The sequence below is a fragment of the Drosophila subobscura genome, chromosome J (assembly GCF_008121235.1).
Source record: "Drosophila subobscura isolate 14011-0131.10 chromosome J, UCBerk_Dsub_1.0, whole genome shotgun sequence".
NCBI lineage: Eukaryota > Metazoa > Arthropoda > Insecta > Diptera > Drosophilidae > Drosophila > Drosophila subobscura.
The window spans coordinates 2,781,504-2,809,139 of NC_048532.1; the positions used below are offsets into that span (position 1 = coordinate 2,781,504).

The following is a 27,636-nucleotide window of genomic DNA, read 5'->3' on the forward strand; positions in this document are numbered from 1 at the left end:
GCCGGTCAAACGCCACATCAGTTCTAACTTTTTTTTAATTTTACTAAATTAATTAATAGAAAAAGAGTGCCAGTTTCAAATTGTTGAAGAAGTAAATTGAGTGCAGGCCCGTTAGGCACAACCTTATTTGCAAGCTATGCAGATGACCGAAAACATACAATAAACACGGAAGCAAACAATGTTACGTCTCTTGTGTGTGTTTGTACTGCTGCAGTCAGCAGCCCCGATCTTGGCCAGAGCAGAATCCAGCCAGAGCTATCCCATAACCACACTCATCAATGCCAAGTGGACACAGACGCCATTGTACCTGGAGATTGCAGAGTACTTGGCGGACGAGCAGGCTGGCCTCTTCTGGGACTACATCCGAGGAGTGGCGAAGCTGGACACGGCTCTGAATGAATATGGTTTGTACTTGACTGAATGCTTGAGGTGCCATGTGTTGCTTGATTATTTAGTATTTTCGTCTAGATACTGAGTCGCAGATGTACAATGCCGCCCTAGAACTGGTCAAAGCTCATGTTAGTTCGCCGGAGCTGCCTCTGCTCAAGCTGGTGGTGTCCATGCACAGCTTAACTCCGCGCATCCAGACACACTTCCAGCTGTCCGACGAACTGCGCAGCGGGGGCGCCTGCCAGAGCTCTACTTTCGCCCAGGTCGGCACTGAGTTGGCTTGCAGCTACGTGGAGTTGGAGAAGAAACTCGAACTGTCGCGGGTCGTGGACAGTTTGGATGCGCCCGTGGATACCTACAGTTTCGATCACATCTATCCGGGTAGTGAGAACAATACCCGCACGGTGGTCTTGTATGGCGACCTTGGAAGCTCGCAGTTTCGCACATATCACAAGCTCCTGGAGAAGGAGGCCAACAATGGCAAGATTCGATACATCCTGCGCCATCATTTGGCCAAAACGGAGAAGAAGCCGGTGCGCCTATCTGGCTATGGTGTGGAGCTGCACTTGAAGAGCACCGAGTACAAGAGTCAAGACGATGCTCCCAAGCCGGAAGCTGGCTCCACTTTGGATGAGGACCTGGACAATGAATCGGACGTGCAGGGCTTCGACTTTAAGGCGTTAAAGAACAAGCATCCCAATCTGAAGCGGGCCCTGGACCAACTGCGCCAACGTCTGCTGCAGGGCAACGACGAGATCGCCCAGCTGAAGGCCTGGGAATTCCAGGATCTGGGCTTGCAAGCCACTGCTGCTATTGCGGAGATTCAAGGGGATGAGACCCTGCAGATTCTGCAATACACTGCGCACAATTTCCCCATGCTTGCCAGGACTCTGCTGGCCCACAAGGTGACGGAATCGCTGAGGGCTGAGGTCAAGCACAACACGGAGACATTCGGACGCAGCTTGAACGTTGCACCTCCGGACGGTGCGCTGTTCATTAACGGCCTGTTCTTCGATGCAGACACCATGGACCTGTACTCTATGGTAGAGACCCTGCGCTCAGAGATGCGAGTGCTGGAAAGTCTGCACAGTAACAATGTGAGGGGAGGCTTGGCCAGCTCCCTGCTGGCCCTTGATCTGACGGCCTCGAGCAAGAAGGAGTTTGCAATTGATATCCGGGACACGGCCGTGCAATGGATCAATGATATCGAAACCGATGCTCAATACAGACGCTGGCCATCGTCGGTAATGGATCTGCTGCGCCCCACCTTCCCCGGAATGCTGAGGAACATCAGGAAGAATGTGTTCAACCTAGTCTTGATTGTGGATGCCCTTCAACTGACGGCCAGGAGTGTAATAAAGCTATCCGAGTCCTTTGTCATACACCAGGCTCCCATTCGTCTCGGATTGGTTTTCGATGCCAGGGAGGCCAGCAAGGAAAATGCCGAGGATTACATAGCCATCACGTGCGCCTTCAACTACGTAAGCCAGAAGAAGGATGCCCGAGCTGCTCTGAGCTTCCTCACTGACATATACGCAGCCGTAGGCGAGACGAAGGTGGTAAAGAAGGAGAACATCGTGAAGCAGCTGATAAAGGAGTTCAGCACCCTAACCCGCGCGAAGGCTGAAGAGTTCATTGAGGAGGACTCCACCTACGACTATGGCCGCGAGCTGGCGGCAGAATTTGTACAACGCCTGGGCTTTTCAGACAAGGGACAGCCGCAGGCTCTGCTCAACGGGGTGCCCATGCCAAGCAACATTGTCACTGCGGACAGCGAATTCGAAGAGGCTATCTTCACCGAGATCATGACTCACACGAGCACTCTGCAGAAGGCCGTCTACAAGGGCGAGATGACAGACAATGACGTGGCCATCGACTACCTCATGAACCAGCCCCATGTCATGCCCAGACTCAATCAGCGGATTCTCAGCCAGGAGGATGTAAAGTACCTAGACATTAATGGCGTGCCCTACAAGCAGCTGGGCAATGTAGCCGCTCTGAACCGGCTCTCAAACCGGGACATGACTGCCACGGTGATGGAGAACCTCAAGTTCTTTGGCGGAAAAAAATCCACAGAGCGGATTGGCCGAGCCTCCTTGCAATTCCTTACCATTTGGGTGTTTGCGGACCTGGACACGGAAGAGGGACGCAATCTGCTCACCCATGCCCTGGAGTATGTCCAGGGGAGCGAGAGCGTACGCTTGGCATTCATACCCAACACTGAACACGTTCCGGCAGGGGATTCGAAGAACCTCAATCGTTTGGCTTGGGCCGCCATGCAGACCCTGCCATCGACTCAGGCCACCGAGCAGGTGCTGAAGTGGCTGAAGAAGCCCAAGGAGAAGCTTGAGACACCATCGAAGGTGCTGGACATACTGGGCTCCACGGAGCTTCATCTGAAGATGCTGCGAGTGTATGCCCAGCGTGTGTTGGGACTGAACAAGTCCCAGCGATTGGTCATTGGAAACGGACGACTGTATGGACCGCTTTCCGCTGACGAGAGCTTCCATAGTGCGGACTTTGCACTATTGGCGCGGTTCAGCTCCCTGCAATACGGAGATAAGGTGCGTCAAGTACTTAGGGAATCTGCCCAAGATGTCGGTGCGGATTTCACCAGCGACACACTGCTAAAGCTCTACGCCAGCCTCCTGCCCAGACAGACAAAGAATCGCTTCAAGATGCCCGCCGATCTGAAGTCTGATCATTCGGTGGTGCTGCTGCCCCCCAAACAGGAAAAGTTACCTCACTTTGATGTTGTCGCAGTGCTGGACCCTGCCTCGAGGGGGGCGCAGAAAATGGCGCCATTGCTGATCCTGCTGCGGCAGGTGCTCAACTGCCAGCTGAGTCTCTTCATGATTCCCGTGCCCCAGCACAGTGATATGCCAGTAAAGAACTTCTACCGCTACGTTGTGGAGCCGGAGATCCAGTTTGAAGCAAACGGAGTCAGGTCGGACGGTCCTCTGGCAAAGTTCAGCGGCTTGCCGGCCAATCCTCTACTGACCCAGCAGATTCAGGTTCCCGAGAACTGGCTGGTCGAGGCTGTGCGCGCTGTCTACGACTTGGATAACATCAAGCTGTCGGAGATCGGAGGACCCGTGCACAGTGAGTTCGACTTGGAGTATCTTTTGCTGGAGGGCCACTGCTTCGATGCGTCCAGCGGAACGCCACCCAGAGGCTTGCAACTGGTGCTAGGCACCAAGAGCAAGACCACTCTCGTGGACACCATAGTGATGGCCAATCTGGGGTATTTCCAGCTAAAGGCCAATCCCGGAGCCTGGTCGCTGCGTCTACGCGAAGGGAAATCAACGGATATCTATGGAATAAGTCATATCGATGGCGAGAATGCCAATTACGATGCAGGTTCCTCGGTAGTGCAGGTCCTAATAACCTCTCTGCGTTCGCATGTCATCAAGCTGCGAGTGTCAAAGAAGCCAGGAATGCAGCAGGCTGAGCTGCTTGCCGACGAGACCGACCAGGCGGCACAGTCGGGCATTTGGAACAGCATTGCCAGCAGCTTCGGTGGCAGCAATGGGAATCAGGCAGCAGCCGATGAGGATACGGAGACCATCAACATATTCTCCGTGGCCTCAGGACACCTGTACGAACGCCTTCTTAGAATTATGATGATCTCCTTGCTCAAGCATACGAAATCCCCGGTGAAGTTTTGGTTCCTGAAGAACTACCTGTCGCCACAGTTCACCGATTTCCTGCCCCACATGGCCAAAGAGTACAATTTCCAGTACGAACTGGTCCAGTACAAATGGCCACGCTGGCTGCACCAGCAAACTGAGAAGCAGCGCACCATTTGGGGCTACAAGATCCTCTTCCTAGATGTCTTGTTCCCTCTCAATGTGAGAAAGATTATTTTTGTGGATGCAGATGCCATTGTCAGGACGGACATCAAGGAGCTGTACGACCTAGATCTGGGCGGAGCTCCCTATGCCTACACCCCGTTCTGTGACTCGCGCAAGGAAATGGAGGGGTTCCGCTTCTGGAAGCAGGGCTACTGGCGCAGCCATCTGATGGGTAGGCGTTATCATATTTCAGCCTTGTACGTGGTAGACCTGAAGCGCTTTCGCAAGATTGCGGCTGGCGACAGGTTGCGTGGCCAGTACCAGGCCCTCAGCCAGGACCCCAACAGCTTGTCCAATCTGGATCAGGACTTGCCCAACAACATGATACATCAAGTGTCCATTAAATCGCTGCCCGACGACTGGTTGTGGTGTCAGACCTGGTGCAGCGACAGCAAATTCAGCAGTGCCAAAGTCATCGACCTGTGCAACAACCCGCAGACCAAGGAGGCCAAGCTGACTGCAGCCCAAAGGATTGTTCCAGAGTGGAAGGACTATGATGCAGAACTCAAAGCGTTGTTAGCCCGCATCGAGGATCATGAGAACTCACATAGCAGGGACATTGACGACGATTCGGTCGATGATCATGTGGTGGTCACCACTCAGCCGCCACCGCCTGAGCCCAAGCACGGCGAACTGTGATTTCCGCTTAGTTAAAGTTCCCCCAAACGTGGTCTTTAGTGAATTTAAGTCGAATGTCATTGATGCATGCCTAACTACTAATTAGATAAGTCCTAATCCCAAGAGTAATTTGTAAATTTTAATTCGAAATGCAAACATAGATACGAAAAGCAAGTGGCTCAGCTAAAAAAAATTCGAAATTTGCTTCTTGTCTTGCATTCCATTCCCAGAGCCTTGCCACACCACACCACACTTTCGATCTAAGTTGAATTTGAATGTCAAACCACGCAGAGGGCGCGCATAAGTAAAAGTTTTGCCTAGCCATTAAATGATGAATGAAATCCAGAATAATTCCATTTCTTGGGAGGGAGGAAATGTCTAAGGGTAACCTGTCCCTTAGGGTGCTTCCCGTTTTTCAATATTACAGTATTTCGTATTATTTTGTGTTTTTATTTCAAATCATATTTTGAATTATTCGCTTTTGTATCTACATAAAGAAATTATTTATTTAATTTTATTATCCTTCTGGTTTTCTTTGTTTTTTCCAGCATATTGAATGTATGTATCTACTTATAAAGAAAGATTTCTTGCAAATTTTTGATCAAATTTTGCGTTTAATTTTGGTTTTGCGTTTCATAAGGCAGATAGTGCAGTCAATAGAAGTGGTTTCTTTTTTATCATAAATATATTTATTGTATTGAATTTGATCTGCTTCTCCGATTAGTTGTGGCTCAGCACTTGAGTAGGATTTCGAATTAATATAAAATTTAAAATTTTTTAAACTAACGCTGAATGCCGTTCGCACTCGTAGATAGTTAATTAAAGCTTTCCTTTTATTCAACTGGCTCAATATGTGTTAGTTAGTTATGGTATATGTATGTGTGTTTTGCTCAGACTACGCATTCGTGCTATTTTCACTTTGAACTAGAGCATAAGGGGCGGTTAGGGGAAATATGTATGTATATTTAACATATTAGTTAATAGTTCGCTTCTCGATTAAATCATATAAAAATGCGGCTGTCAAAAGGTTCTCCTCTCCTCTCGTCCTTTGTTTTATCTGTATTTGTATCTGGTGTATCTTGCGCTTCTCTTAATTGCTAACAATTGACGAAACTACAAAATTCGAATCTGCTCTTCTCCCATTTGGGTCTTCAAGTATCTGCGTCTGTAGTCTTAGTTATCATCAGTTTAATGTGGTTTAGTTTAGGCATATATTTTAATCCTTTTGAATGCTTTTGCTCATTATTATCATTATCTTTAGTTCGGTTCGTTGTTTTTCTGGCATTTGGTGTGTTTTTCTCTTGTATCTATGTATGCATATAAATAGTCAGTATTGCTTTAATCCAAGTGCTTATACATATCCTCCAGTTGTGGCTTGAAGTAGCTCTTAAGTTGTGGTCTCTTGGCCTTGAATGTGGGCGTTAGCAGTCCGTTTTGTACGGAGAAGGGATCCGGATGAAGGTATACATCCTTGACCTGCAATGCAATCATTAATTTATTAAATACTCGCGTAAGGGGCTTGCGATGTCTCTCACCTGTTCGAATGACTTCAGTCCACTCTGTTTGCCCCAGTTGAGCATGTCGTTCATGATCAGTTCCTTGACATTCTTATTATTGCACAGGACGGAGAGTGTGCCGCGTACATTGTTCTCCGTGGCCCATTGTTTCAGTACATCGGTATCAGGTACAACGACAGCAATAATGCAGCTCTGAAATGGTTTCAAGATGTGTCAAGAATTGCATTAAGTTCAAGGCATTCCATTCCCATTCCCATTCCTCGTAAACATACTTTTAAGCTCTCCCCATAGACATAGACTTGATTTACATATTGACTGAGCGTATATATATTCTCAATCTTCTCCGGCACTATGTACTCGCCCTGGCTGAGCTTGAAGATGTGCTTGCGACGATCGATGATCCGCAGGGTGCCATTCGGCAGCCACATGCCCACATCGCCGGTGTGATGCCAGCCCTCCGAGTCGATCGCCTCCGCCGTCTTCTCCGGATCCTTATAGTAACTGAAATGGATTATGGACATTGTAAATCCCGAATTGACCAGTCCGCTCCCTAAAAAGTCTCGGCGTTCACTCACCCATGGAACACATTTGAGCCTCGCACACAGACCTCGCCCGTATTTTGGTTGGAAAAGTACTCCATCTCAGGCACATCGACCAGCTTCACTGCATTGCAGGACACGGGCGGACCCACATGGTTGGGGACATGATCCCCCTGAACTGTGAGTGTAATGGCACCAGTGCATTCCGTCTGGCCATAACCCTCCAGCACCAGACAGCCCAAGGCACAGCGCATAAAGGTGAGAACGTTGCCGGCCAAAGGCGCCGAGCCTACGACCATAAGGCGCAGGTTGCCACCGAAGGCCTGGTGCACCTTCTTGAAGACCAGCTTGTCCCAGCAGCCGTTGCGGCGCAGGACACCGCGGGCAATTTCCTTCTCCTTAGCCCGCATGGCCATGTTGAAGAGCCCACGCTTCAGACCCGATGCGGAAATGTCATTCTGGATCTTATCATAGACGCGGTTTAGGAGGCGAGGCACAGCCGGCATAACCGTGGGCTTCAGCATCTTCAGGTCGTTGGTCAGCTCCTTGATGTCGCCCGAGTAGAAGCCGACACAGCCGCCCACATAGTACATGCCATTCTCGCAACACCGCTCGAACATGTGGGCCAATGGCAGGAAGGATACCATCACATCCCCGGCCCGGATCCGATGATCGCCCATCTGCAGGATCACCGAACAGACGCCTGCCACCACGTTGCCGTGGGTCAGCATGACGCCCTTGGGATTGCCAGTGGTCCCCGATGTGTAGCAGACCGTGCACAGATCCTCCGCCGCCGGAGGAATCTCCGGGTGACTGCCCTTGGCGCCCAGCTTCTCCACGTCGATGAACGAGAATATCTGTATACCGCGACTGCGCGCCCGCTCCAGCGTGGTCTGGCGTATCGGCTTGATGGCCACGATGATCTTCAGGCTGCGCGGAGCCTTCTCCAGGAGCATGGCTGCCTTGGCATCATCCTCCACGATTACAATCGACATTTCCGTCTGGCGGATGATGAAGGCGCAGGCATCGGGACCCAGGGTGTCATACAGCGGCACCACCACCAGAGAGAACGAGTAGCAGCCCTGCTCATACAGTATCCACTCCGGACGGTTTTGCGAGTAGATGCCAATCAACTGTTTGGGCCGAGCTCCCAGTGCCAGCATGCCCGAGCCAAAGTTCTTGGCCCGCAACAGTGCCTCATCATAGTTGATCCACTGTGGGATGGAGGATGGAGGATGGAGCTGTTATACAAGAGACTGATCGGTGGGGCGGTGCTCCCTTGCCTCGACTCACCTGATAGGGCGACGTTAGGGTCTCTCGCCAGCCCAGACACGGGCCATTGTTGGAGGCATAGGCTCCCTCGCGGAACGTCTGATATAGCGTGCGGACGTTCTCTGTGATGTAGGATACAAATTTGCCATTTTTCGACTCCTTGTAGAACTTGGAGACGTGTATTTGTTCTGGACCCTGCAATGGGATTATTTCGACCCCAAGAGAAACAGATAGAGGGAGAGAGAGAAATCGTGTTCATGCAATGAGTGGAGAGATCTTTTTATGAGAACACATCAAGTAGAAGCATGAGCGATAATCAATCAGAGAAACGTTTTTTATTGGGAGCAGATTTGATAGGGGGTTCATATGTCACACACAAATATGGTTCTGATTCATGATATGTTTGTCTTAAGCTGAATTCAGTGGAATCGAAACTCTTCTTAGGCATATCTAAGCCATCCTCAGCATATCTAGAATCTAGATTAACATAATTGAAGATAGTTTTTACGTACAGGTTAACAGCATGAAGCTATAACTATTTATATTTGCCTTTAGTTTCCCATTTCCATCCAACCTTGAGTTCGGACCAGTCTTCAATCGATTTAATCTCATTTCTGTGTTTATTTTATGCCACTCGAAAAATAAATCACACCCAATTGTTAGATTCAGTTCAATAAATATCTGCGCTTTCAATCGGGGCTATGACATATGGTATATTTTTGCGGCTAAGACATAAACCGATCACTCAACGGACTTTCATTTGGGCGCCTTGGCCAGGTCGGGCAGTAGATACTTGAACAAAGTGGCATCGATGCGATGTGGCCACAGAGCACTTCCTTTATGACCCACAGATGTGAAAGAAATTACCACAATATCCGAAAGTGTTGATGTATGAGAACGAATATCATAATATTGTACAGCCCGGGAATGGAAATTGGAATGGGGTGGGAGAAAAGTTTATTTTGGGCACTGGGAGGGAGGAGGTTCAAAAAGTTAGTTTGTTTGTGCTGGCTGATTTTAATGAGCAAAATGCAAATATTTTTCAAAAATAAATGCTTTTCATAGATTAAAGTGCTTTCCAATTCGATTTTGTTTAGATTTTATTGATGACGCACGCGGCACTGAATGGTACTGAATGGTGAGAACTTTCAGAGCATACCCCACGGGGCAATGATTCCTAGTCTACCCACCCTGTGATGGATATCTTGACGATGATCGTACATGATCTAACCAACGAATGCGTGTGTCAAGAATAATGAGCAAAAAAAGAAGCAAAAAAATAAAAGAATTATTAGTACATTGCATAGTCAAGCTGGAGGTTAGGGATATATGTACATTTAAATTGTTCTTTTTGAGGGAACTTTCAGGGGACTTCGTGAGGTTTACCTTGAGCACATCGCTCTGATTGCTTAGCTCGATGGGCACCCGTATGCTGGTGATTTGACCACAACAAGACATGTTTCGAATCTCACAATCTCACGGGTTCACTTTATTGTCTTACGGATTTGAATTCTGTTTGCTTTTCAGGCACCTTTTTTCAGGCTGGGTTTTATGGATCAGCCTTTAATATGCACATTTTACGAGCAACTGCAAATAGATTAAGCACACACACCCACGATAATTTCTCACTTTTCCCACAATTAGACCATCTTGTCGTTGCCGTGGGCGCCGCGACATCTGTTCGACTTGCAGGTTGTATTTTCAATTTTCCTATTTGAAGTCTTTCATAATCGCAGAACCATTTAAATGCTAATTATGGCGCTTATAAATAGATTTCTTTTTTTTGATTTGAACAAATTGGACTTGTACAACATCTGACTTCAATGGGGGATATGATGGCAATGTCAAATTTCCCCAAAATGATTTTCCCCTCTCATTATCCCTTTCTCAATGAGAAAATTTCAAGAGAAAACTAATCCCGAACCAAAGCATAATTATGACGCCTCCTTGTTCGCTTAATTTTGTCTTCTGACAAAGTGGGCAAATTCAATTTTGTTTATAATTATTCAATATTGTCAGCTGCAGGCCAGAAACAGAGGGGCGGAATAAAGAGAAAGAGAGGAAAAACACTGCTGTATCGACAATTCGTCGTCGTCTGTTGCTTTGGCGTGGCCTGCCCCAAATTAATTTATAAATAGTACGCTTTGGGGCAAGAACGCTTCCACTCGGCTGTTATCTATGAGAGGCGGTGTGTGTGTGGCCGCATAACACTCAGAGAGCAAGACGAAAAACAAAAGATATTTTGCAAAATCCGACAAGATATGAGAATATCTGTAGCAGCTACGATCAGAACCTGAGTCATGCGGAAAAGCGTTTTGGACATTGGAGTGCCGATGGCGATGCCACGAGGCTGACAATTGCCAACATTTTACTGAATGAGCAATTCTCCATTTGAGTTATGCCACACGAAATTGTGGTTACATCAAAATATCAGGAAGGTCAGGAAGGAACCCCTAATGAGAATATGAATGATTTGAGCTGTATTTTAATTTCAGCTAAAAAGAGCGACATGTTTATGACCAACATATTTATTGAAAAACTAAACAACAAATCATTTAACTCATCAACTTTGTTCAGGGGAATGCTATGTTTTAAAGTTGATTCATAAAAGCAAGAATATTGGAAGGAATTACTCGATTCTTTTAGCTTAAACTGTAATATTCCCCTAATTGTACCATATTCTAACCCTTACTTTAATCTAGTCTTGTTTATTGTTGTTATTCTACATTCGACATGTCGACTAAATATATATTTGCATGTATAGATCAACATAACTTATTATATTCCCAAAATTCGGATTCAACTTGACATTTATTATGATTCTAAATAAACCCACAAATAGGTATTTTGATTGGGTAAATATTTTGCAAAAGATAATTTAAAATTCTATACAACAAATGACTTTTGTTTATATCACGATAAGTAGCCTGAAATTTCGATTGATTGATTATGATTGAGTATTAGCCTAGCAAAAGGGTGTAGAAGATCTACAGAAAGATGGGCCAAGAAAATATTACAGATATTACAGATTTTTCAAGTATGAAATCATAGTTCTGGCATTCCTTTCGCTACTTAAGCTATTAATCTCGAAAACCCACTTCAAAACAATTTGGATAATTATTCGAATATTTTCTTTCCCATACCCGCGCACATGGCTCAAAAATATTCCGATTGGTATTCTCAAAGTTGCTACCACTGTAAACAATCGTAAAAGTTGATGGAACATTGCTTAAACATCGTAAATCCATTCAAATTATGGTACTCTCAACTGGAAGCAAAGTTCACTGAAACCACAAGCATGCATACATGGTGTATCACATCGAATTAGAACAGAAATGATGTTTAATGTATTTTTATACAATCAGTTTTATGTTTTTTTAGGTGGGCTGTGGTCCGTCTGGGGGGAAATATACAATACATATGTATACACACATATGTACATATGTATGTATGTATATTTATGCATGTAGAACCAGAATGAACTTGAACTTGAGGGCTCGGGTTCAGATGGTTTGGTTCCGGCAACGGGGGGGACTGGGGGCGCAACGGCAACGACCACGACGACGGACACTTTGACACTTTGGCAAATCGATTTATTTTAAGTTTATTCTTTGATATTTTCGTTAAATTTGTATTTGAGTATTATTTCTTTGGTTTCAGGCGTTTTACGTAATGAGATTAAACGCTTGTATTTTTGTCAATTTGTTGCAAATTGTCATGCGTTTTCCTCTCTCTCTCTCTTCTTAATTTTCCTTTTGTTTAGGATATGCGAGCTATTATTTATAACAAAAATACGCTTATTTCACAGATATGTACATATGTATATACTATCTCGTTGTTTTTCTGTTTTTTCGAAATATTTTTTCAAATATACGTATGTATGGATGTATGCTCCGTTGATCCGCCACGATCTGCGCGACACGATGCTTAATTTCGAACTGAATGGCAGAAGGAAGGCAGGAATATTGGCCGCAGCTAAAAATTATTTTGGCCCGCCCGCAAATCTTCTTGAATTTGGTATCAACCGAAAGGAAGAGAGAGAGAGAGAGAGAGAGAGAGAGAGAGAGAGGGAAATGGCGAGCCAGGACAGAGAGAAGAAGCATCTGTAGGGGGAATGGGTAATCTGCAGCGTTTGCCTAGGAATTTAATTCGTTTATATTCACTTGGTTTTGATTTTACTCGTAAACGGTTGGTTTTTCATAGTCTCATCGTTGTCTCATAGTTTTTCATGTATTTTCTTTTTGGTTCGTTGATCAAGTTGTCCGCCCGTCCCTGTCTTCCTGTCTGTTCTCTATGCCTGTGTTTGGTGCACGCGATCTAAGGCGGCATGTGACGTGGCCTGTTGCTAATGGGGCAAATGTGCAGGAATTCTTGCTTTGGAACTCTTCGTGATGGTGAATTTGCATCAAACTAATATGACTATGATGTTTAATATGAGTTGTCCACTTGGTCCTCGACCATTCTAGGCAACAAATGGAACAACAAGTGTGAGATTTTCTTTCTTCGTTCCATTTTGTTTTTAAATTCCATTGGTACTGAAAATTCATCATAACGCACTCAATTATGAGTAAATACTAAGCACTCTGCTTTGCATTTTCTCTCACGAAATTTAATTTTCTCACACGCACATAATTTACACCTCAATTTGCACTCTTTTTAATTTTTAATGTTCTCTCTCTTATTGGGAAACGCTCAATGCAAGTGAAAATGCCCGGCAGTGTGCCAAGAATTTTCCCCAGAATGACAAGCATTCATACATATGTACATATATGTATCTAGTGTTTACATATGTACATACATACATATGTACATTTGTGCATGTGTATATACAATCTATTCTATAGATTTACATACGAGTGCTATCAAAAGTTTGATATTTCCCTATTGTTTTGATGTTTTAGAATCTCATTGTTATGTATTTCTGACCATTCCTTGGGGGGTACGTGCAAAGGTGAAGCTTTGGTTTGACGGGGATTAAATATAAGGGGGATAATCATCAATGGAAATGGAAATGTTATGTTCAAGTGAAACAAATATACTTAAATCATTTATGCATTTTTTACTGGTTTTAAAGTGGTTTCAACTGGTAGAAAGTGGGTATCTGTCAATTTAGCCTATGGGGAAATATTTCGTGCATATTTGTTTTCATACGACGTAAGGAAAATATTGATTAAGGATGGGGCTTTGAATTCCTGAAGATATATATCAGAATTGTAGTTAAGTTTTGGGCCTATTGTATTGGAAATGTTTAATATTTATTTCCATAGAATTCCCCTTTCATTTCACGAATTGTGACTTCCTGCTCTTCTGTCGACCTCCCCCAGTCCCTGGGAAGCTTGTTGGCCTTTTTGGCAATGCAATGCCAAATATCGCGAGAAATGTGGTTTTGTATCAATATTTGTTTATTTACATGACATTACAAGGAAGAAAAATGTTAACAAATGAAATGCCGGCTGGTGTCAGAAGGAGGAAATAATAACGAGAGGCGTGAGTCGCGGGAAGACTCTGTGGGGGAGGATCTGCGACTAATTAGGGGAAAATGCCAATTGAGCCATGGCGAGATATATTGCGGCCGCACCGCCGTCGTTTGATAAATTATTTTGCCAGAATGTTGCACATTTTGGCAGGAAAGATCGCTCGTCCTGACGTGTCTCTCGGTCTTAGTGTGCCCACCCCTTTGGGGGGTCTCAAGTAGAGCGTGGGGGCCTGTTTCTATTCTTGATCGTCATTTGCACCACTGTGGCCAACACGTCATTCATTGCCTGTGCTGCTGTGGCCACAGAACAAAGGCCAACATGGCGAAAATGAAAATCGAAATGGTGAAAGAATGGTGAAGAAAGAGTGTGAAAATCATGTGACGACAACAACGAAACAGAATCGCTTTGTGAATCCAAATCGGAATCAGAATCGGAATCGCACACAACGTGATTGTGGACATGTGCACATGGTTGCTGCTGGCACATCAAAGGCTTTTCTTGGCCATGCCATCATGGGATTCGCCTGCTCCACCTCAAATAATACAAGGCAACAACAACAACGGCCACTGTGCAGAGAAAAAACAGCGAACCCAAGACAAACAATTCGTAATCGAGCAATCGATGATGTAATTGATGGGATGGGATGGTATGGTATGGGATGGCTAAGCGATCGAAATCAAATCGAATCGAAACCACTTGTGTCTTACCTCTAACAATGGAGATTGGTTTTCCAGAGGCACTAATGGTTGTTCCGGTACTGGTCGTGTTGCAAAATAATACGCAATACTGGCCGCCAAACTACTGAGAGTGAGGGTGCCCAGAGTTCCGCCCAAATAATACAGATATCCATCGATTTCGTCCCCTGTGAAAGACAGATTGCACCAGTTAATAGAGCTTCCCCAGTATGCATTAACTTTAGAAATTTAATTATAAAAAACATTCCTGCCAATTAATATTCTGCTTAATTTGCTTTATTTATGCATCGGTATACATCGGGACATGGTCCGAGGGTGTTTTCCATAGCCATTGGAGTCCGTCATTGGAGGGTTGACTCTCTTCCATTTCACTTCTCAATTTTTGCTTTCGAAAGCTGACCACTACAACATTTTCTCAATAAGTAAATCCTCACATTGAGTTTTAGTAACTCTATTCGTAATTGAATTATTATGCTTGTTTGTATATTTATCAATAATACTTACAGAAATATGAAAAGTTGCTGACTATCAAATGATTGATATAGGCTATAACCGATTTCTCTGGCGTCATTGTTTTTTGTTTTTGCTTTCGCTATTATTTCTGATGTTTTGTGTTTTGGTTTTGATTTTTGTTGCTATTCTTAGCTACCTGAGTGAATGTTACGTGTTTAGCTTAATGATTGCCCACAATAGATAGCCTGAAAAATAATCAATAAAAGTGCATGCATCAGTTATAAGTAGAATTATTACAACAAGTTTCTGCTACATTTTCATAGCCAAGTTTGGATTTGGTGGGCTCGGAGTTCGGAATTTGAGTATCCCACAATAACAGAATGCAATCAAGCCAAACCAGAGGCCAAGTCATAAAGTCCCATCCATTTTCTGCCTAATTAGAGGTTTATCCATATGAATATACACGTACGTATAATTTCACAGAGAGATAATTGCCATTGGCCCAGTCAAGTGGCAACAATTCAAATGCGTTCAGTTGAGGATGATTATGCAAATAGGTTATGGGTACATCAGCTCTGAAGAGTAAAGATTTGGTTGTCGAGATATGGGAACTACACGTAATTTCTACATACATATGTATGTACATATGTACATATGTATGTTTGTGCATACATGCAACAAAAATCATTTGTCAAAGTCCACTGATCAATTGCCGAACACATACACACTACTGAAAAAGTGCAAATACTTATTATATACGAGTATAATATGCATACACTGGCAATATACATATGTACATACATATGTACGTACAATGTTTGTACATATACGTCGGCCGAACCATTGTGTCTTTATCTGTAATGTTTTGAATGATGACTCTCATCTTATCAGGCTGTGGCAAAACAAAAAATGCAAGCAATAAAACTAAGAACGATTAAAGTTAGCTACGATGAGGCTTGAATACTCTTTTCTATCAGCGAATCTATAAAGATGTATCACAAAAATAAGACAAATGACATGATAAGGGAAAATCAGAAAATAGAAATAAGATAATAAAGCCTTAAGAGACATTAATGAAAAATTAGTTTTTGTTTTATATTTCTTGGATTTGTAGTAAAGCTTGAAACCACATATCAAATGTTATTTCCTGATTATAATTACTAATATATTTATGTGCATATGTATGTATGTAACTTGACCTTATGAATAAGCCAATATCAACTGCTGTCTAAGGTTTAATGGAGGAAAACTGGTTTATCAACTATATTTTGAATAATCAATTTCTGAACTTCCCAATTCTAAATGCAAGTACCTGTAAACTGGTTTTGAAATGCATATACAACACAATATATTTTTTTTTAGAATAACTCAATTATTTTTGTATAAATTTGTTCAATCGCTCAATGATAAATTCAAGTTGAGGAAATAAAATGCTAGTACTGGGAAATATCGGCCTGCCTTTATGGGATTCCGCTTCTGGTGCAGAAACTGTCTTACTCGAATCACACCACCCACATACCGTATGTGGCAGAGGCAGACGAAGCGCATCACCAAAGCGGCTGACTGACTAGCTGGCTGATAATGCCGGAACAGAAGCAGTGCAGAAACCTTTATCAGTTGTGGAGTGAAACTTTGCACCCCAGACAACAGTGCTCCTAAGACGATTACACGCATACTTTGGCCAGTGCAGACCGGGCCGGGCGATGACCCAAAAATGTCTGAGCCGAAAGGAAGATTTAGATTCGTCTTACTGTCAGTAGAGTGGTGGTTATGCAATATAGTCTGTAATGTAGTTTTATGTAGGTCTTGTTATTGATTTTATAGGCAGTCTTCTTTTGCCGGGTCAAATCAGGTTCAGTTCAGAAAGAAACAGACACACAGAAGCAAAAACAGAGAGTGTGAGTAAGAGAAACAAAATGGAGAGCCTTGCCTTCTTCTTAGGCGGCTCTGCTGAGGGAGGTCACGGCGGACGCACATGCAATTTTTGGTCATTGATTTTTTGGCAGTTTGTCAGAGTACGGGGTACGGATCCGGATACGGTTACGTTACGGGTTACGGAAAAGTGGGCATTTCTGTGAGCAGAAACTTACCTCGGAATCTGGACTACTCGTAGATGAAACACATTTGTTGGGTTTTATTTATATTTAGGTGTTAAATATACATATATCCACAAAACTGAAATTAGCACTGAGGGAAAATCAATGAAAAGTTTACGTTTCGGCGTTCACAGTTGTGTTGTTTTTAGCCGGGTTGAGCGAGAACGCGAGAACGGCCGAGAGGGAGAAGAGAGAAAGTCTTAGAACCAAGAATGCGGATACCAAATGCCGAACTGAAAAAATTACTGCTAAACGCTTCGGCCGACGGAACAGAACTGAGCCAGACCCCAGGCTGGACCCCAGACCAGACCCCAGACCAGACCAGACCAGACCAAGACCAACGGAGGCAAACAAAGCCTGTTTGTAACTTGCGTTTTGAGCATGCGTGCAACGTTATCTTTATAAAACACTGCATGAATGAAGCCGCAAGAGGAGAGGCAGACGAGAGTGTATAAACATGTACATAAAAGGTGAGGCATTTATACCATTAGCACTCACACAACACACAAACCGTGAGAACGTCAGGGAGCACTCTGGTAATACCTCACCCGATATTCATACACTTTGAGCACCAAAGAGAGGGAAACTCTGGAGAGCGCGTTCTAAGCTCCACGTCATAACAAACATTGGGTGTCAAGCACGGCAGCCAAAATGGCAAACAAAATGCACGTGCTGGAAATCACAAGGTGAGCGGGAGAGTGTGCGGGAAAGAAAGCGAATGCCAAGAGAGAACGAACGCCAGAGAGAGACCTGAAGCCGGCATGTGGGAGCGTAACCATCACGTCTGGCGGGTGAGACAAGAGAGGGCCACAAAAACAAAAACTGGTGATTCAGTGGCTTGTTGATGAGAGGGGGAGGAACAGCGGAGTCCTGAACAGTTGTTTGCCTCGCGTGACGCACTTGTTCCGTTTAGGTCCTGCAATGCGACACGAACAGCGAGGGGAGATGTTAATGTTATCAAAGAAAAGAGAAGATACCTTGAAATGCTATACAAAATTATGTTATTTGGTAAATAGGAAAACAGATAATTACTTTTGATTTCCTATCTAAGTTTGCTGAAATTACAGTTTGTACAAAGTCAAATAGTTAATACTCTCATAACAGCCCACAAACAGAGTAATAAAAGTCCTCCACACTTCTTTCCAGTGCGACAGCTGGACATTGTATGAGCATCGCAAAAGTTTCTCACACAATCCCTAATTGGGGCTTAAAGGCTAGCCTCACCCGATTTACCCGAACCCGATTAAATCGAACCTATAAATTTAGAATGACTTAGAGAAAACTGTACTCTTCGCATCCCATAAATTCTTTAGTTAGTTTGGGCCTTGTTTATTCAGGTCCTTGGTTTCCATTTTGGTGACGTTTTAATGACTTTTCATTACGAGGAAGAGAAGAAAAGATAACGGAAGAGTTTGTTTGCACATGGATCCCTTTCAGCTTCCTTCTTACACTTACACTTCCACTAAAGTAATATCGTGTTGCATACTTAAATGGTTGTCCCAAATCATGAGATACTTTTCGGCTTATGGGGTCATGTTGTTGTTGTTGTTGTTGTTGTTGTGCTCTAAATTTCGCCGCCAGCTGGTTGTCGAACAGGGTCAGTGTCATTCCCTTTTCTTTTATCAGAAACCGCAGAGACCTCAAAAGTTTCAATGTTTACTTCTGGTCACCAAAAGCTTTACGCAGAAGACTCGAATATTTAATATTGGATTAGCATTGGAAGTAAACGGGGGTCTCAGTATGGACAAAAAAGATGGGGAACTATCTCTGCAGGAATCGCCCAGTTCGGAGGAAAGTTTCTCAAGCACTGCAAGCGCACAGTGCTGTAGCTCAGACAGGGATTTGGAGAAGGCAGAGAACTTAGTTGATCCGAAGTATGTGAATCAGGTGGAAGCAGCTCAAGGAAAGCCGAGGAAATCCGCCAGCGATCTTTCGGGCGGGAATAGCTATGCCACAAATAAAAATGTGGCTGAAGGTAATTAAAATAATTATCCACAAAATATATTCATTCATCTGTGTTCACTCCCCCAAATAAGGCCTCATGGATATAGCTCTTCTGTCCGCGAATGCAAATCAGCTGCGTTTCCTAATCACCTACAACGACAAGGCTTCCACCTACATATACAGCCTGATTCTGGTAATACTCTCGCTGAGTCTGCAGCTGCTCGTAGGCCTTATGCTGATCTTTAAAGTAAGTTAATGTCTGCCACTAACATAAACAGTTAAGCCGAATAATACCACCCCATAGAGGCGTATCAAAAGATGTCAGCATAGTCGCTATGCGAGGACCAATGAGCTACTGGTAATGGGAGTTTTCATGATTACTGTGATCAATATCCTGCTGGCAGCATTCACCACAACAGACGGAAACACGCATTAGAAGAGAATGGTTTTGAACATATACTTTTAGATATACGAGTATATTTAGTTGTATTTGATACAATATAACAGGGAAAACTATGTAGTAAATGCTATGGTAACATGGAAAGAAACTATAACCGATGAGGGTTTCAGCAGTTCCTTCACATATGTAAATGCACTTGAAGTATCTGACGTACGATATCTCAGCTTGTGTATGGGGGTGACTGCTTCTTCGCAATTTATCTTAGCCCGAATACTCCTTTTTGACGCACTTGGCAATGGTGCTCAGCTGCATGTTGGAGGTGCCCTCGTAGATGGCGCCGATCTTCACATCGCGGTAGAATTTCTCCTGGGGGAAGTCGCGGGTGAAGCCCACACCGCCCATCCAGTCAATGCACTTGATGGCCGCACGTTGGGCGACCTCCGAAGCATAGAACTTGGCCATGGCCGCCTCCTTGAGGAAGGGCACACCCTGCTCCTGCAGGCGAGCCGCATTATAGGTCATCAGGCGAGCCGCTTCGATCTCGGTGGCAATGGTGGCGATCTGGTGCTGCATGGACTGGAAGTTGTAGATGGATTCGCCGAACTGTTTGCGCTCGAGCAGATACGGAATGGTGGCATCGAAGGTGCCCTGCGCCAGGCCCACCATCTGAGCGCCAATGCCGATGCGACCCTCGTTCAGGAAGCCGGCAGCATACTTATAACCATGACCAAAGGTACCCAGGATGTTCTCCTCCGGTACGCGCACATTGTCGAAGGTGAGCATGCAGGTGCCTGAGGCACGGATGCCCAGCTTATCCTCGGGCTTGTTCACGATCAGTCCCGGCGTCTCGCGATCCACAATGAAGGTAGTAATGCCTCGATAGCCCTGGAGTAGAAAGACAGCGAACGCTGATCAGTAAGATAATCTTCAATGTTCTGATTACTTGATCTTCGATTAGATGATCTTTGGTCTAAGGAGATAAGCTGTGCCTCCGATCGTTCATAAATAGTACTTGAAAATATTGAATGTGAAATCTGTGAAGCGATCGCTTAATGAACAATTTGATAAGTCAATTAAGGTGATAGTGAATATTAACAGGGGGAAATATTCTATAAATTAGTTAGTATTTCGATCATTTAATTGAAGACCAAAGATCAAGACGATTATAATTATAAATTAGCACTTACATCCTCTGGCTTGGCATTGGCAAAGACCAAGAAGACTCCAGCCACATCTGAGTTGGATATCCACATCTTGGTGCCGTTGATCACATAGTGAGAGCCATCCTTCTTGGCAACAGTTTTTAAAGAGAAGGCGTCGGAGCCTGCTCCGGGCTCGGTTAGGGCAAAGCTGCCAGCATATTCCTGAGCCAATTTCGGCAGATATTTAGCCTTCTGTTCGGCATTGCCAAACTTAATCATCAGCGAGTTGACAAGGGTGTTGTGGATGTCCACGAAGGCTGCTACGGCGGGATCGATCTTCGAAAGTTCCTCGACAACAATGATGTTAGTCATGAAGTTGCAGCCGCTGCCGCCAAGCTCCGTGTCGATTTCAATGCCCATCAGACCATTGTCGAAGACGGCCTTGACTACCGACGGATCGAATTTGTGCTCGTGGTCCATTTTTTTGACCAGAGGCAGGATTTGATCCTGGGCCAACTTGGCAACTGAAATTAGAATTCAATAAATTTAAATTTGTTTAAATAAAATTCGCATTTTAGAAAATAAATTGGTTCGCTGTAAGCTCTAATTTTATTTGGTAAATGGCTATAAAGCTTTTTATAAAGCTTTCGAGAACTTTCAACTGCACGTTTTCTTTGAAAAAAAAAAACACATTAAATTAATCAAACTGGTCTAAGGTTTCTTCATCTTTTCACAGAGGGGCCTGTTTTCCTGTTTGTATAAGCTTAGGTATACAAATATGTATATTTTTATATACATACATATATGTATATGTATATGGTTATATTTGTGTGTATGTACATATGTTTGTATGCATAGATGGATGTGTGGGTAGTGCGTGTGTCTTTTTTATCAGCAGATTCTCTCTGTGTTCTCGGATCGCGTGCGGCTCTCACCTTCTCTCACAATTTTACTCTCTCCATATCGGAATATTTTGGTCTCTACTTGTGCTTCTCTCTTCGTATTTATTATTGATCTTTTTTTAAGCATTACATGTTTTCCTGCTGTTAGAAACGCCAACAACTGGCACACACCTACCAATGGTCTCACAGCCATACCCTCTAATACCTGTTCGTTTTTCTGCGGTCAGACCATTTGGCAGTCATATTTTACTTATCATGGGAAACGTTTTAATAATTCATTTAAATAATATATTTATTTAGTAGCTCGGGCCATATGTGCGGCTGGCGATATTTTCAAACAGCTGTGACGTGGCCCTAAGGGCCCTAGGGGCCCTGCATTCAAGGGAGTCTTATCTAATATGAACTACACTACCTCCTAAGCTATTTTAATCCTACATTTCTATTGCTGTATTTCTTCATGGTATGCTTTTTTGGAGACTGTACTACTTCCGAGAAGAAGACAACCAACCCATGTTTCTATTGCTTATTTGACCAATTGAATTGATTTTCAGCAATTAAGATATAAATTAACTGAGATCTACATATTTTCATATGTACGAGTATGTAAAAATATCTGTACCTACTGTACGTAAAGTGTCTGTTTGTTGAGAAAACCAGTTTGAAGTCATGCATTTGTCCACTATTTTGCATGCAGCTCAGATTACGCAATCATCAGACCATATGCTATACATACACACTCATATAAATAAAAATACACATACACAGGTTTAACAACCAGTATAGATTGAGATGAATTGAATGATTAATAAGCCAAAAAAGACCATATTTTAGGTAAAATATGCAAAGAAGTGTCTGCTCCCCAACTAAGAGTCAGGTGGATGGAGGATGGCTTCCGAGGAGCGCCACCTTCAACTGACTCAACTCTCTAGGGGAGTGCGCCGACACGCCACACACACCCATTGCCCGGCGCAGTCACTAGAACAGTGACTACAGTTGGGCGGGGGAGTGGCAAGTCGCATTTATTGATCTATCACAAGTGTAACGCTATTTGGTTGACATTAAACCAGAACCGAACAGCTGACTGACTTGTGAAAAAGGATGATAGGAATTTTGTGCACAAGGAGTGGGAGAAAAAGAGAAAGAATGATTAAGAAAAGTTTGAACACACCCACGATTCGAACACGCGTTTCCGTGAAAGAAAAAACTCGCATTGTGAACGGAAAGAAGAACACTCTCTGTGCTCCCCCTTAGCGAACAGCGCCAGTGACTGCTAGACAGAGTCGGCAGCTAAAGCTGGAACTGAAGCGACCAAAAACCTATACATAGGCCGCGTGTGTCTGAGAGAAGAGGAGGGTGCAAGTTTGCCCACATTTTTTAAGGAATTTAAAAGCTTTACGTATCCTTATCTGACCGACAGATGTCCTTTTTAGTTGCGAGATCGCTTTAAAGAATTGATTTAGATTATTCTTGGGAATGTTTCATTTTCAGAAAGGAATCACATTATTCAGCGGAATGTCTTGGCCTGTTTTTGAGTATCAGAAATTACATAATATTTAGTGCCTTTTCAAAATAAATAAATTAAATTATTGGTTTAATTGAATCCAATAAAAAAAGTGGCCTATATGGAAAGTGACTGAGAAATAGGGGAAGAGAAGGAATAGAGCAATAGAATTGAGAAAATACTCAAAAAATTAAATGAAATACAAAATGTCATAATGAAAATTCTGCAAAACACATAAGCTGATATTAAATGATATTTTGTCCACGCTATCAAAAAAGGGAACTGTGCTTATCTGGCAGTGAGGCCGGACCGACCACCTAACTAAACAGCTTTATCAGCAAAAAACAAGAAAAACACACAAAAAGGGAAAAAATAAAAACTAACACTGTGAGAACTGCAGAGATGCAGCAAGATTGTTCCAATTTAACAATAATAATTGAAAAAAAAAAATATTCCATTGACGATGCTTGGAGAGTTACGTAACGAGCGGCACCCAATCCGAAACAATAAAAAATTTGCTAAAATTCCTCTAACGAAATTTATGGAAAATTGAAATAAGGAACTGTAACCCATTACAGTTACAGGGGCGGCCACTAGAGCCATTTTTATGTGCACAGTGGAACCACTCACCAGTCTCCTTCATCATCTTCTCATCCTCGGTGAGGAAGGTCAGAGGTGGGGGCAAACCATTAGCCGAGGACATGGCAGCACTTGGCTGACGTACTGCGGCGTTAGCCAGCTGGAATTAATACAAATAAATCTCATTTAAATTAGCTGCTAAGTATTTTGTGTAGGCGTTTGTTGTAGGTGTCGCTCTTACCATGCGCATGGGCAGTTTCTTCAGGCTGTTCATCATTGTGAATTTGATGGAAGTATTATTTGGATCAAGTGGACTCTAAAAACTGGACACTAACGGGTCTCCGTCTCTGGGGTAGGTGGGTTTTTCCAAGGCAACACAGCAGCAACAGTTGGCTGCACGCGAATGATCTTCCATTCTCCAGACACATAGCAGATCAGTGGAGTGGAGCCAAAGCTTTCCCCAAAGCAGCGACGCGACCCGATCGTGGTAGGGCAAGGTGTCTCGTCGGCAAAAAGTAGCCCACTATTTTTGATGTTAATAAGCGCTAGTGAGAGCGTTCTGGGTAGTAAGTGTGAGGGAAACGACAGTGGAGTGTGCTGATTAACCCTTAGATGGCATCGGGTTTAAAGTTACCCATTACAAGAAAACGAATTGAGCAGCCAAACAGCCAAAAGCAAGCGCGTACTGAAAAATAATTGACCGATGGCCGACGATTCGTCAAGCGACGAGACCACCTTTTATAATTGTTAATAGAGCGCCAATCACATAACTCTTAACAGTGAGGCCTCAAAGTGCTGTTGAGCGCACGCTCTTGCTGGATTTTGCCATATCCGCACTTAGCGATGGCTACACATCGATACATCACGTCTCGATAGGCGTCATGGCTTTTCGAGCCGATCCGGTTCCGTTCCGGGATCGGTCGTTAAATATCATATACAAATCTGAATCCTTGGATCATCAGGGTACCTGATTATCGGCGACAAAAATTTCACGCCGATGCTACCGGATCAAAAATAAAATATATCATCCATTTCGATATATCGATATGGTATCAACAATTCTAATCGATACTACTATCGACTGCTTTGAGAATTTTGTTTGGTTTTATTTACTAATTACAATAATTAAAAGGTAATTCATTAATGAATTAATTGCAGCGTACTACAGTTGGCAAGTGTATTAAAGTGTGGGCCAGGATAAACACCGTAAAAACGCCCTCACTGTAAACTCACAGCTTCCAAAACACAGAGGGCACGGCCCACGTGCTATATGATTTTTGTCCCGAGGCTGCAGGCACCACGAATAACGATTATATTTACGCGTTTACGTCATTACTTTCGAAACATGAACTGTTCCGAGCTGCTGCCGCCCGCCTCGGTGAGGGGGATGCGGGAGCTCCAGCGCGACGAGTTCCAAAAGCGTGTGCAAATTCCCAGGCTGCGAGTGCCCGAATCGCAGGTCCAACTTGTAATCCCGCTGGTTAAGAAATTCCTGCTCAAAATGGAGCACCTGCACCCTGTGCGGGCCGTAGATAAGTCACGCGAGATCCTGTTGCACCCAATGCCCATACAAGGCTGGGAATCCCTGCCCACAGTAGATTTGCAGAAGCAAAAAGTCACGCAGGAGCACTTCTGCTTTGCCGAACTTGAGTTGAACTACGAGAACTGGAGCGTCAACGAAATTCTAAAGAGTGTGCTCCCAGAGGAGGAGGAGGGAATGACATCCTACTCGCGCATCGGACACATCGTGCACCTGAACCTGCGTGACCACCTGCTGCCGTTCAAGCAGATCATTGGGGAGGTGCTGCGCGACAAGTTGCCGAACTGCCGCACGGTGGTCAATAAAGCGTCAACCATAGACAATACATACCGCAACTTCCAGTTGGAGCTGATTTGCGGGGAACCCGAGTATCAAGTGGAGACCAAGGAGAATGGCATTCCCTTCGAGTTTGACTTCTCAAAGGTGTACTGGAACCCGCGCCTCTCTACCGAGCACGAGCGCATCGTGAAACTGCTCCAGCCCGGAGATGTTCTCTACGATGTGTTCGCCGGCGTGGGTCCGTTCAGCGTGCCGGCGGCAAAGAAACGGTGCCATGTCCTGGCCAACGATCTCAACCCCGTCAGCTTCCACTGGCTGCAGCACAACGCGAAACGGAACAAGTGCCTGACCAACATCAAAATGTTCAACAAAGATGGGAGACAGTTTATTTTGGAAGAGCTGCGGGACGATCTGCTGCAACGGCTGCTATCTACGGACACATCGAAGTATGCCATTCACATAGCAATGAATCTTCCAGCCATGGCTGTGGAATTCCTAGATGCGTATCGCGGTCTCTACACTGACAAAGAGTTGGCTGATCTCTCCGATGCTGTGGTCTTTCCCACTGTGCACGTCTATTCGTTTGCCAAGGGCGAGAATACCAAAGCATTAGTGAGAGAGCTGGTGGAACAGAACCTGGCCTCCACACTGGACGAGAAGCTGTTGCAGGGCATTAGCTTTGTGCGGAATGTAGCGCCAAATAAGGACATGTACAGAGTATCCTTTAAACTTACGCGACATTTGCTAACCACGCCGAAGGAACCCGAAGCAAGTAACGGACGCAAGCGGGGCGCTGGGGATGAGAAAGTTCAGACTGAGGTGGCGGAAGCAAAAGTGAAATGTGTTTAAGAGCAGAGCTGTGTTTTGACAATAAAGTTGCCTTGAAACAAGTAAAGTACACTAGCAGCGTCTCTTCCTTTGACTACTTGCAGATGGGTCGCAACAAGGCCAATAACAAGAAGGTGGCACCTGCAGCGAAGCCGAAGACACAGCTAAACAAATCAAAGAAGGCCAAGAATGTGTTCAAAGTGGCCGACAACAGGAAGGGCAAGGGCAAAAAGCCCAAAGAAGTTCAGGGCAAGCTGAAGCAGGTGAGTGGAGATTCACAGAGAATTCGCCAGTACAGCGAACTCCCAGCCAATGTGAAGCATCCTCACTCAACCAATGCCCATTTTGCAGATCAAAGAATCTGTCAAGGCCAAGCAGGAGAAGGTGGATGCCACTCTCAAGACATTGCATAAGGACATGGTGGTCAAGAAGCCGAAGCCAGCCGTGTCGCCCATCAAGAACAAACGGAAGCCAGCTGCCAACACCGAGAAGGTCTCCGACACTTTGGGCAAGCTGAAGTTCTAGCCGAAGACCACCCCGCCCAATGATTTACATAGATGTAGTTAGTTCCCATTCATTGTTAGAGGCCTCGGCCGAATGTTGCTAGTGCAAATATCAAACAAATATACGATAGATATATTGACCACCCTAGGCAACTGGCAGGGGATGCACAGGTGCTCCGTTTCCCGGAGGGATCACAGCAGCTGGACTACTTGTGGGAGGTGCTGGCGTCGAGGTGGCTGCAGTTACTGTAGTTGCTGCAGTGGTTGGTGCAGAGACAACAATATTCCACCCAAACAGATCGCGTATAATTCCATCTAACTGAGCCGTGTCGATGCCCGCCTGCTGCAGCTCAGCCACAACCTGCGCAGTGCCCGGCAAGGCCAACCAGCGTTCGTAGACCACGCGCAAAGCCTGTAGTCTTGACCAGAACTGCGAGAAGATGCCCGGCTGCAGCAGTTTGGCGTCGATATGGGCGCGAATCGCATATGTGGGAAAGTAGAGCTGCGCTTCGTTGAGGAATCCCTGCCAGCCGAAAACGGTGCCCGACCAGTAGGGGAAGCGGTTGAACAGAGTGACGGCCAGCTCCTGCTCCTCCATCTCAAAGGCGCCGCCAGACGCCAGTAGCTGCTGGTCGACCCACTGTAGGAAAAGGATCAGTTCGGGCTGCGAGAGCAAACGCCAGCGGGCCGTGAAGCCAGCGTTGCTATTGATAATCCTCACAAAGGCCTGGAACTGGGAATCGTTGATCAGGTAACGCACCAGCAGCTGATTCAGAGGCTTGAACTGAATCAGCCGTGTAATCTCGTCCAGATCCCGGGAGAGGGTTGGAGGCGGAGGTGGCGGCGGCATCGGAGCTCCAGGGAATGGCTGCAGGAATTCTCCCCCAGTTGGGTGCAGCGGGGGCTGCTTTTGTCCCAGCGGCCATTGGGCAAGTGATCCGGTGCCGAGGGCGAATAAGCAGAGAAGCCCCAGAGTAATAGCCATGGTTGGGGAGCTATGACTGCGACTGTCTGCCAGCCAAGCGAAGGTGTGTACCTTTTATACAAACTCATATATCCAAATCCAAGTTATCTGCTGATAGCGGCCTCCCGGAATTTGTCGCAGCA

The 27,636-nt window shown here is 44.8% G+C and overlaps 7 protein-coding genes across 9 annotated transcripts; 4 read left to right on the forward strand and 3 right to left on the reverse strand.

The window, feature by feature from the left end:
* The first annotated feature begins 15 nt into the window (after positions 1–15).
* On the forward strand, positions 16–5,207 carry LOC117894663 (UDP-glucose:glycoprotein glucosyltransferase). Its single transcript, XM_034801839.1, has 2 exons — positions 16–404; positions 469–5,207. The coding sequence occupies exons 1-2, from the start codon at positions 179–181 to the stop codon at positions 4,881–4,883; spliced, it is 4,641 nt and encodes a 1,546-aa protein (XP_034657730.1). The 5' UTR covers positions 16–178; the 3' UTR covers positions 4,884–5,207.
* Positions 5,208–5,498: 291 nt separating this feature from the next.
* On the reverse strand, positions 5,499–17,199 carry LOC117894665 (long-chain-fatty-acid--CoA ligase 5). 3 transcript variants are annotated; one of them, XM_034801841.1, is made up of 8 exons: positions 16,906–17,199; positions 14,867–15,060; positions 14,375–14,529; positions 8,212–8,385; positions 6,955–8,132; positions 6,652–6,880; positions 6,398–6,571; positions 5,499–6,338 (listed from the first exon to the last, which is right to left on the reverse strand). In XM_034801841.1, exons 2-8 carry the CDS (start codon positions 14,931–14,933, stop codon positions 6,201–6,203), a joined length of 2,115 nt encoding a protein of 704 aa, XP_034657732.1. In that variant the 5' UTR covers positions 14,934–15,060; positions 16,906–17,199; the 3' UTR covers positions 5,499–6,200. The 3 variants fall into 3 exon arrangements, with proteins under 3 accessions (XP_034657732.1, XP_034657733.1, XP_034657734.1); XM_034801842.1 differs by lacking the exons at positions 14,375–14,529; positions 14,867–15,060; positions 16,906–17,199 and adding exons at positions 9,381–9,416; positions 9,577–9,782; XM_034801843.1 differs by lacking the exons at positions 14,375–14,529; positions 14,867–15,060; positions 16,906–17,199 and adding an exon at positions 9,577–9,781.
* A 1,425-nt stretch (positions 17,200–18,624) lies between these two features.
* On the forward strand, positions 18,625–19,305 carry LOC117894670 (ninjurin-1). Its single transcript, XM_034801848.1, has 3 exons — positions 18,625–18,886; positions 18,948–19,102; positions 19,160–19,305. The coding sequence occupies exons 1-3, from the start codon at positions 18,652–18,654 to the stop codon at positions 19,289–19,291; spliced, it is 522 nt and encodes a 173-aa protein (XP_034657739.1). The 5' UTR covers positions 18,625–18,651; the 3' UTR covers positions 19,292–19,305.
* A 25-nt stretch (positions 19,306–19,330) lies between these two features.
* On the reverse strand, positions 19,331–23,800 carry LOC117894668 (short/branched chain specific acyl-CoA dehydrogenase, mitochondrial). The gene is made up of 4 exons (XM_034801845.1): positions 23,621–23,800; positions 23,431–23,539; positions 20,443–20,921; positions 19,331–20,140 (listed from the first exon to the last, which is right to left on the reverse strand). The coding sequence occupies exons 1-4, from the start codon at positions 23,654–23,656 to the stop codon at positions 19,517–19,519; spliced, it is 1,248 nt and encodes a 415-aa protein (XP_034657736.1). The 5' UTR covers positions 23,657–23,800; the 3' UTR covers positions 19,331–19,516.
* Positions 23,801–24,398: 598 nt separating this feature from the next.
* On the forward strand, positions 24,399–26,670 carry LOC117894671. The gene is made up of 3 exons (XM_034801849.1): positions 24,399–24,511; positions 26,131–26,289; positions 26,378–26,670. The coding sequence occupies exons 2-3, from the start codon at positions 26,131–26,133 to the stop codon at positions 26,549–26,551; spliced, it is 333 nt and encodes a 110-aa protein (XP_034657740.1). The 5' UTR covers positions 24,399–24,511; the 3' UTR covers positions 26,552–26,670.
* LOC117894667 (tRNA (guanine(37)-N1)-methyltransferase) lies at positions 24,523–26,096 on the forward strand. Its single transcript, XM_034801844.1, has one exon. It carries the CDS (start codon positions 24,650–24,652, stop codon positions 26,045–26,047), a length of 1,398 nt encoding a protein of 465 aa, XP_034657735.1. The 5' UTR covers positions 24,523–24,649; the 3' UTR covers positions 26,048–26,096.
* LOC117894669 lies at positions 26,585–27,533 on the reverse strand. The gene has a single exon (XM_034801846.1). The coding sequence runs from the start codon at positions 27,512–27,514 to the stop codon at positions 26,675–26,677; it is 840 nt and encodes a 279-aa protein (XP_034657737.1). The 5' UTR covers positions 27,515–27,533; the 3' UTR covers positions 26,585–26,674.
* Positions 27,534–27,636: the final 103 nt, after the last annotated feature.

Excerpts from the sequence above, each read along its gene's own strand:
- LOC117894663 (XM_034801839.1), top strand. The coding sequence starts at position 179 with ATGTTACGTCTCTTGTGTGTGTTTGTACTGCTGCAGTCAGCAGCCCCG. Across the intron at positions 405-468 it reads CACGGCTCTGAATGAATATG|ATACTGAGTCGCAGATGTAC; the intron begins GTTTGTACTTGA and ends ATTTTCGTCTAG.
- LOC117894665 (XM_034801841.1), bottom strand. The coding sequence starts at position 14,933 with ATGACGCCAGAGAAATCGGTTATAGCCTATATCAATCATTTGATAGTC. Across the intron at positions 14,530-14,866 it reads CAGCAACTTTTCATATTTCT|GGGACGAAATCGATGGATAT; the intron begins GTAAGTATTATT and ends TGTCTTTCACAG. Across the intron at positions 6,572-6,651 it reads TCTATGGGGAGAGCTTAAAA|AGCTGCATTATTGCTGTCGT; the intron begins GTATGTTTACGA and ends AAACCATTTCAG.
- LOC117894670 (XM_034801848.1), top strand. The coding sequence starts at position 18,652 with ATGGACAAAAAAGATGGGGAACTATCTCTGCAGGAATCGCCCAGTTCG. Across the intron at positions 18,887-18,947 it reads AAATAAAAATGTGGCTGAAG|GCCTCATGGATATAGCTCTT; the intron begins GTAATTAAAATA and ends CCCCCAAATAAG. Across the intron at positions 19,103-19,159 it reads GCCTTATGCTGATCTTTAAA|AGGCGTATCAAAAGATGTCA; the intron begins GTAAGTTAATGT and ends ACCACCCCATAG.
- LOC117894668 (XM_034801845.1), bottom strand. The coding sequence starts at position 23,656 with ATGATGAACAGCCTGAAGAAACTGCCCATGCGCATG. Across the intron at positions 23,540-23,620 it reads AGAAACTGCCCATGCGCATG|CTGGCTAACGCCGCAGTACG; the intron begins GTAAGAGCGACA and ends TATTAATTCCAG. Across the intron at positions 20,922-23,430 it reads GAAGATGATGAAGGAGACTG|TTGCCAAGTTGGCCCAGGAT; the intron begins GTGAGTGGTTCC and ends TTCTAATTTCAG.
- LOC117894667 (XM_034801844.1), top strand. The coding sequence starts at position 24,650 with ATGATTTTTGTCCCGAGGCTGCAGGCACCACGAATAACGATTATATTT.
- LOC117894671 (XM_034801849.1), top strand. The coding sequence starts at position 26,131 with ATGGGTCGCAACAAGGCCAATAACAAGAAGGTGGCACCTGCAGCGAAG. Across the intron at positions 26,290-26,377 it reads TTCAGGGCAAGCTGAAGCAG|ATCAAAGAATCTGTCAAGGC; the intron begins GTGAGTGGAGAT and ends CCCATTTTGCAG.
- LOC117894669 (XM_034801846.1), bottom strand. The coding sequence starts at position 27,514 with ATGGCTATTACTCTGGGGCTTCTCTGCTTATTCGCCCTCGGCACCGGA.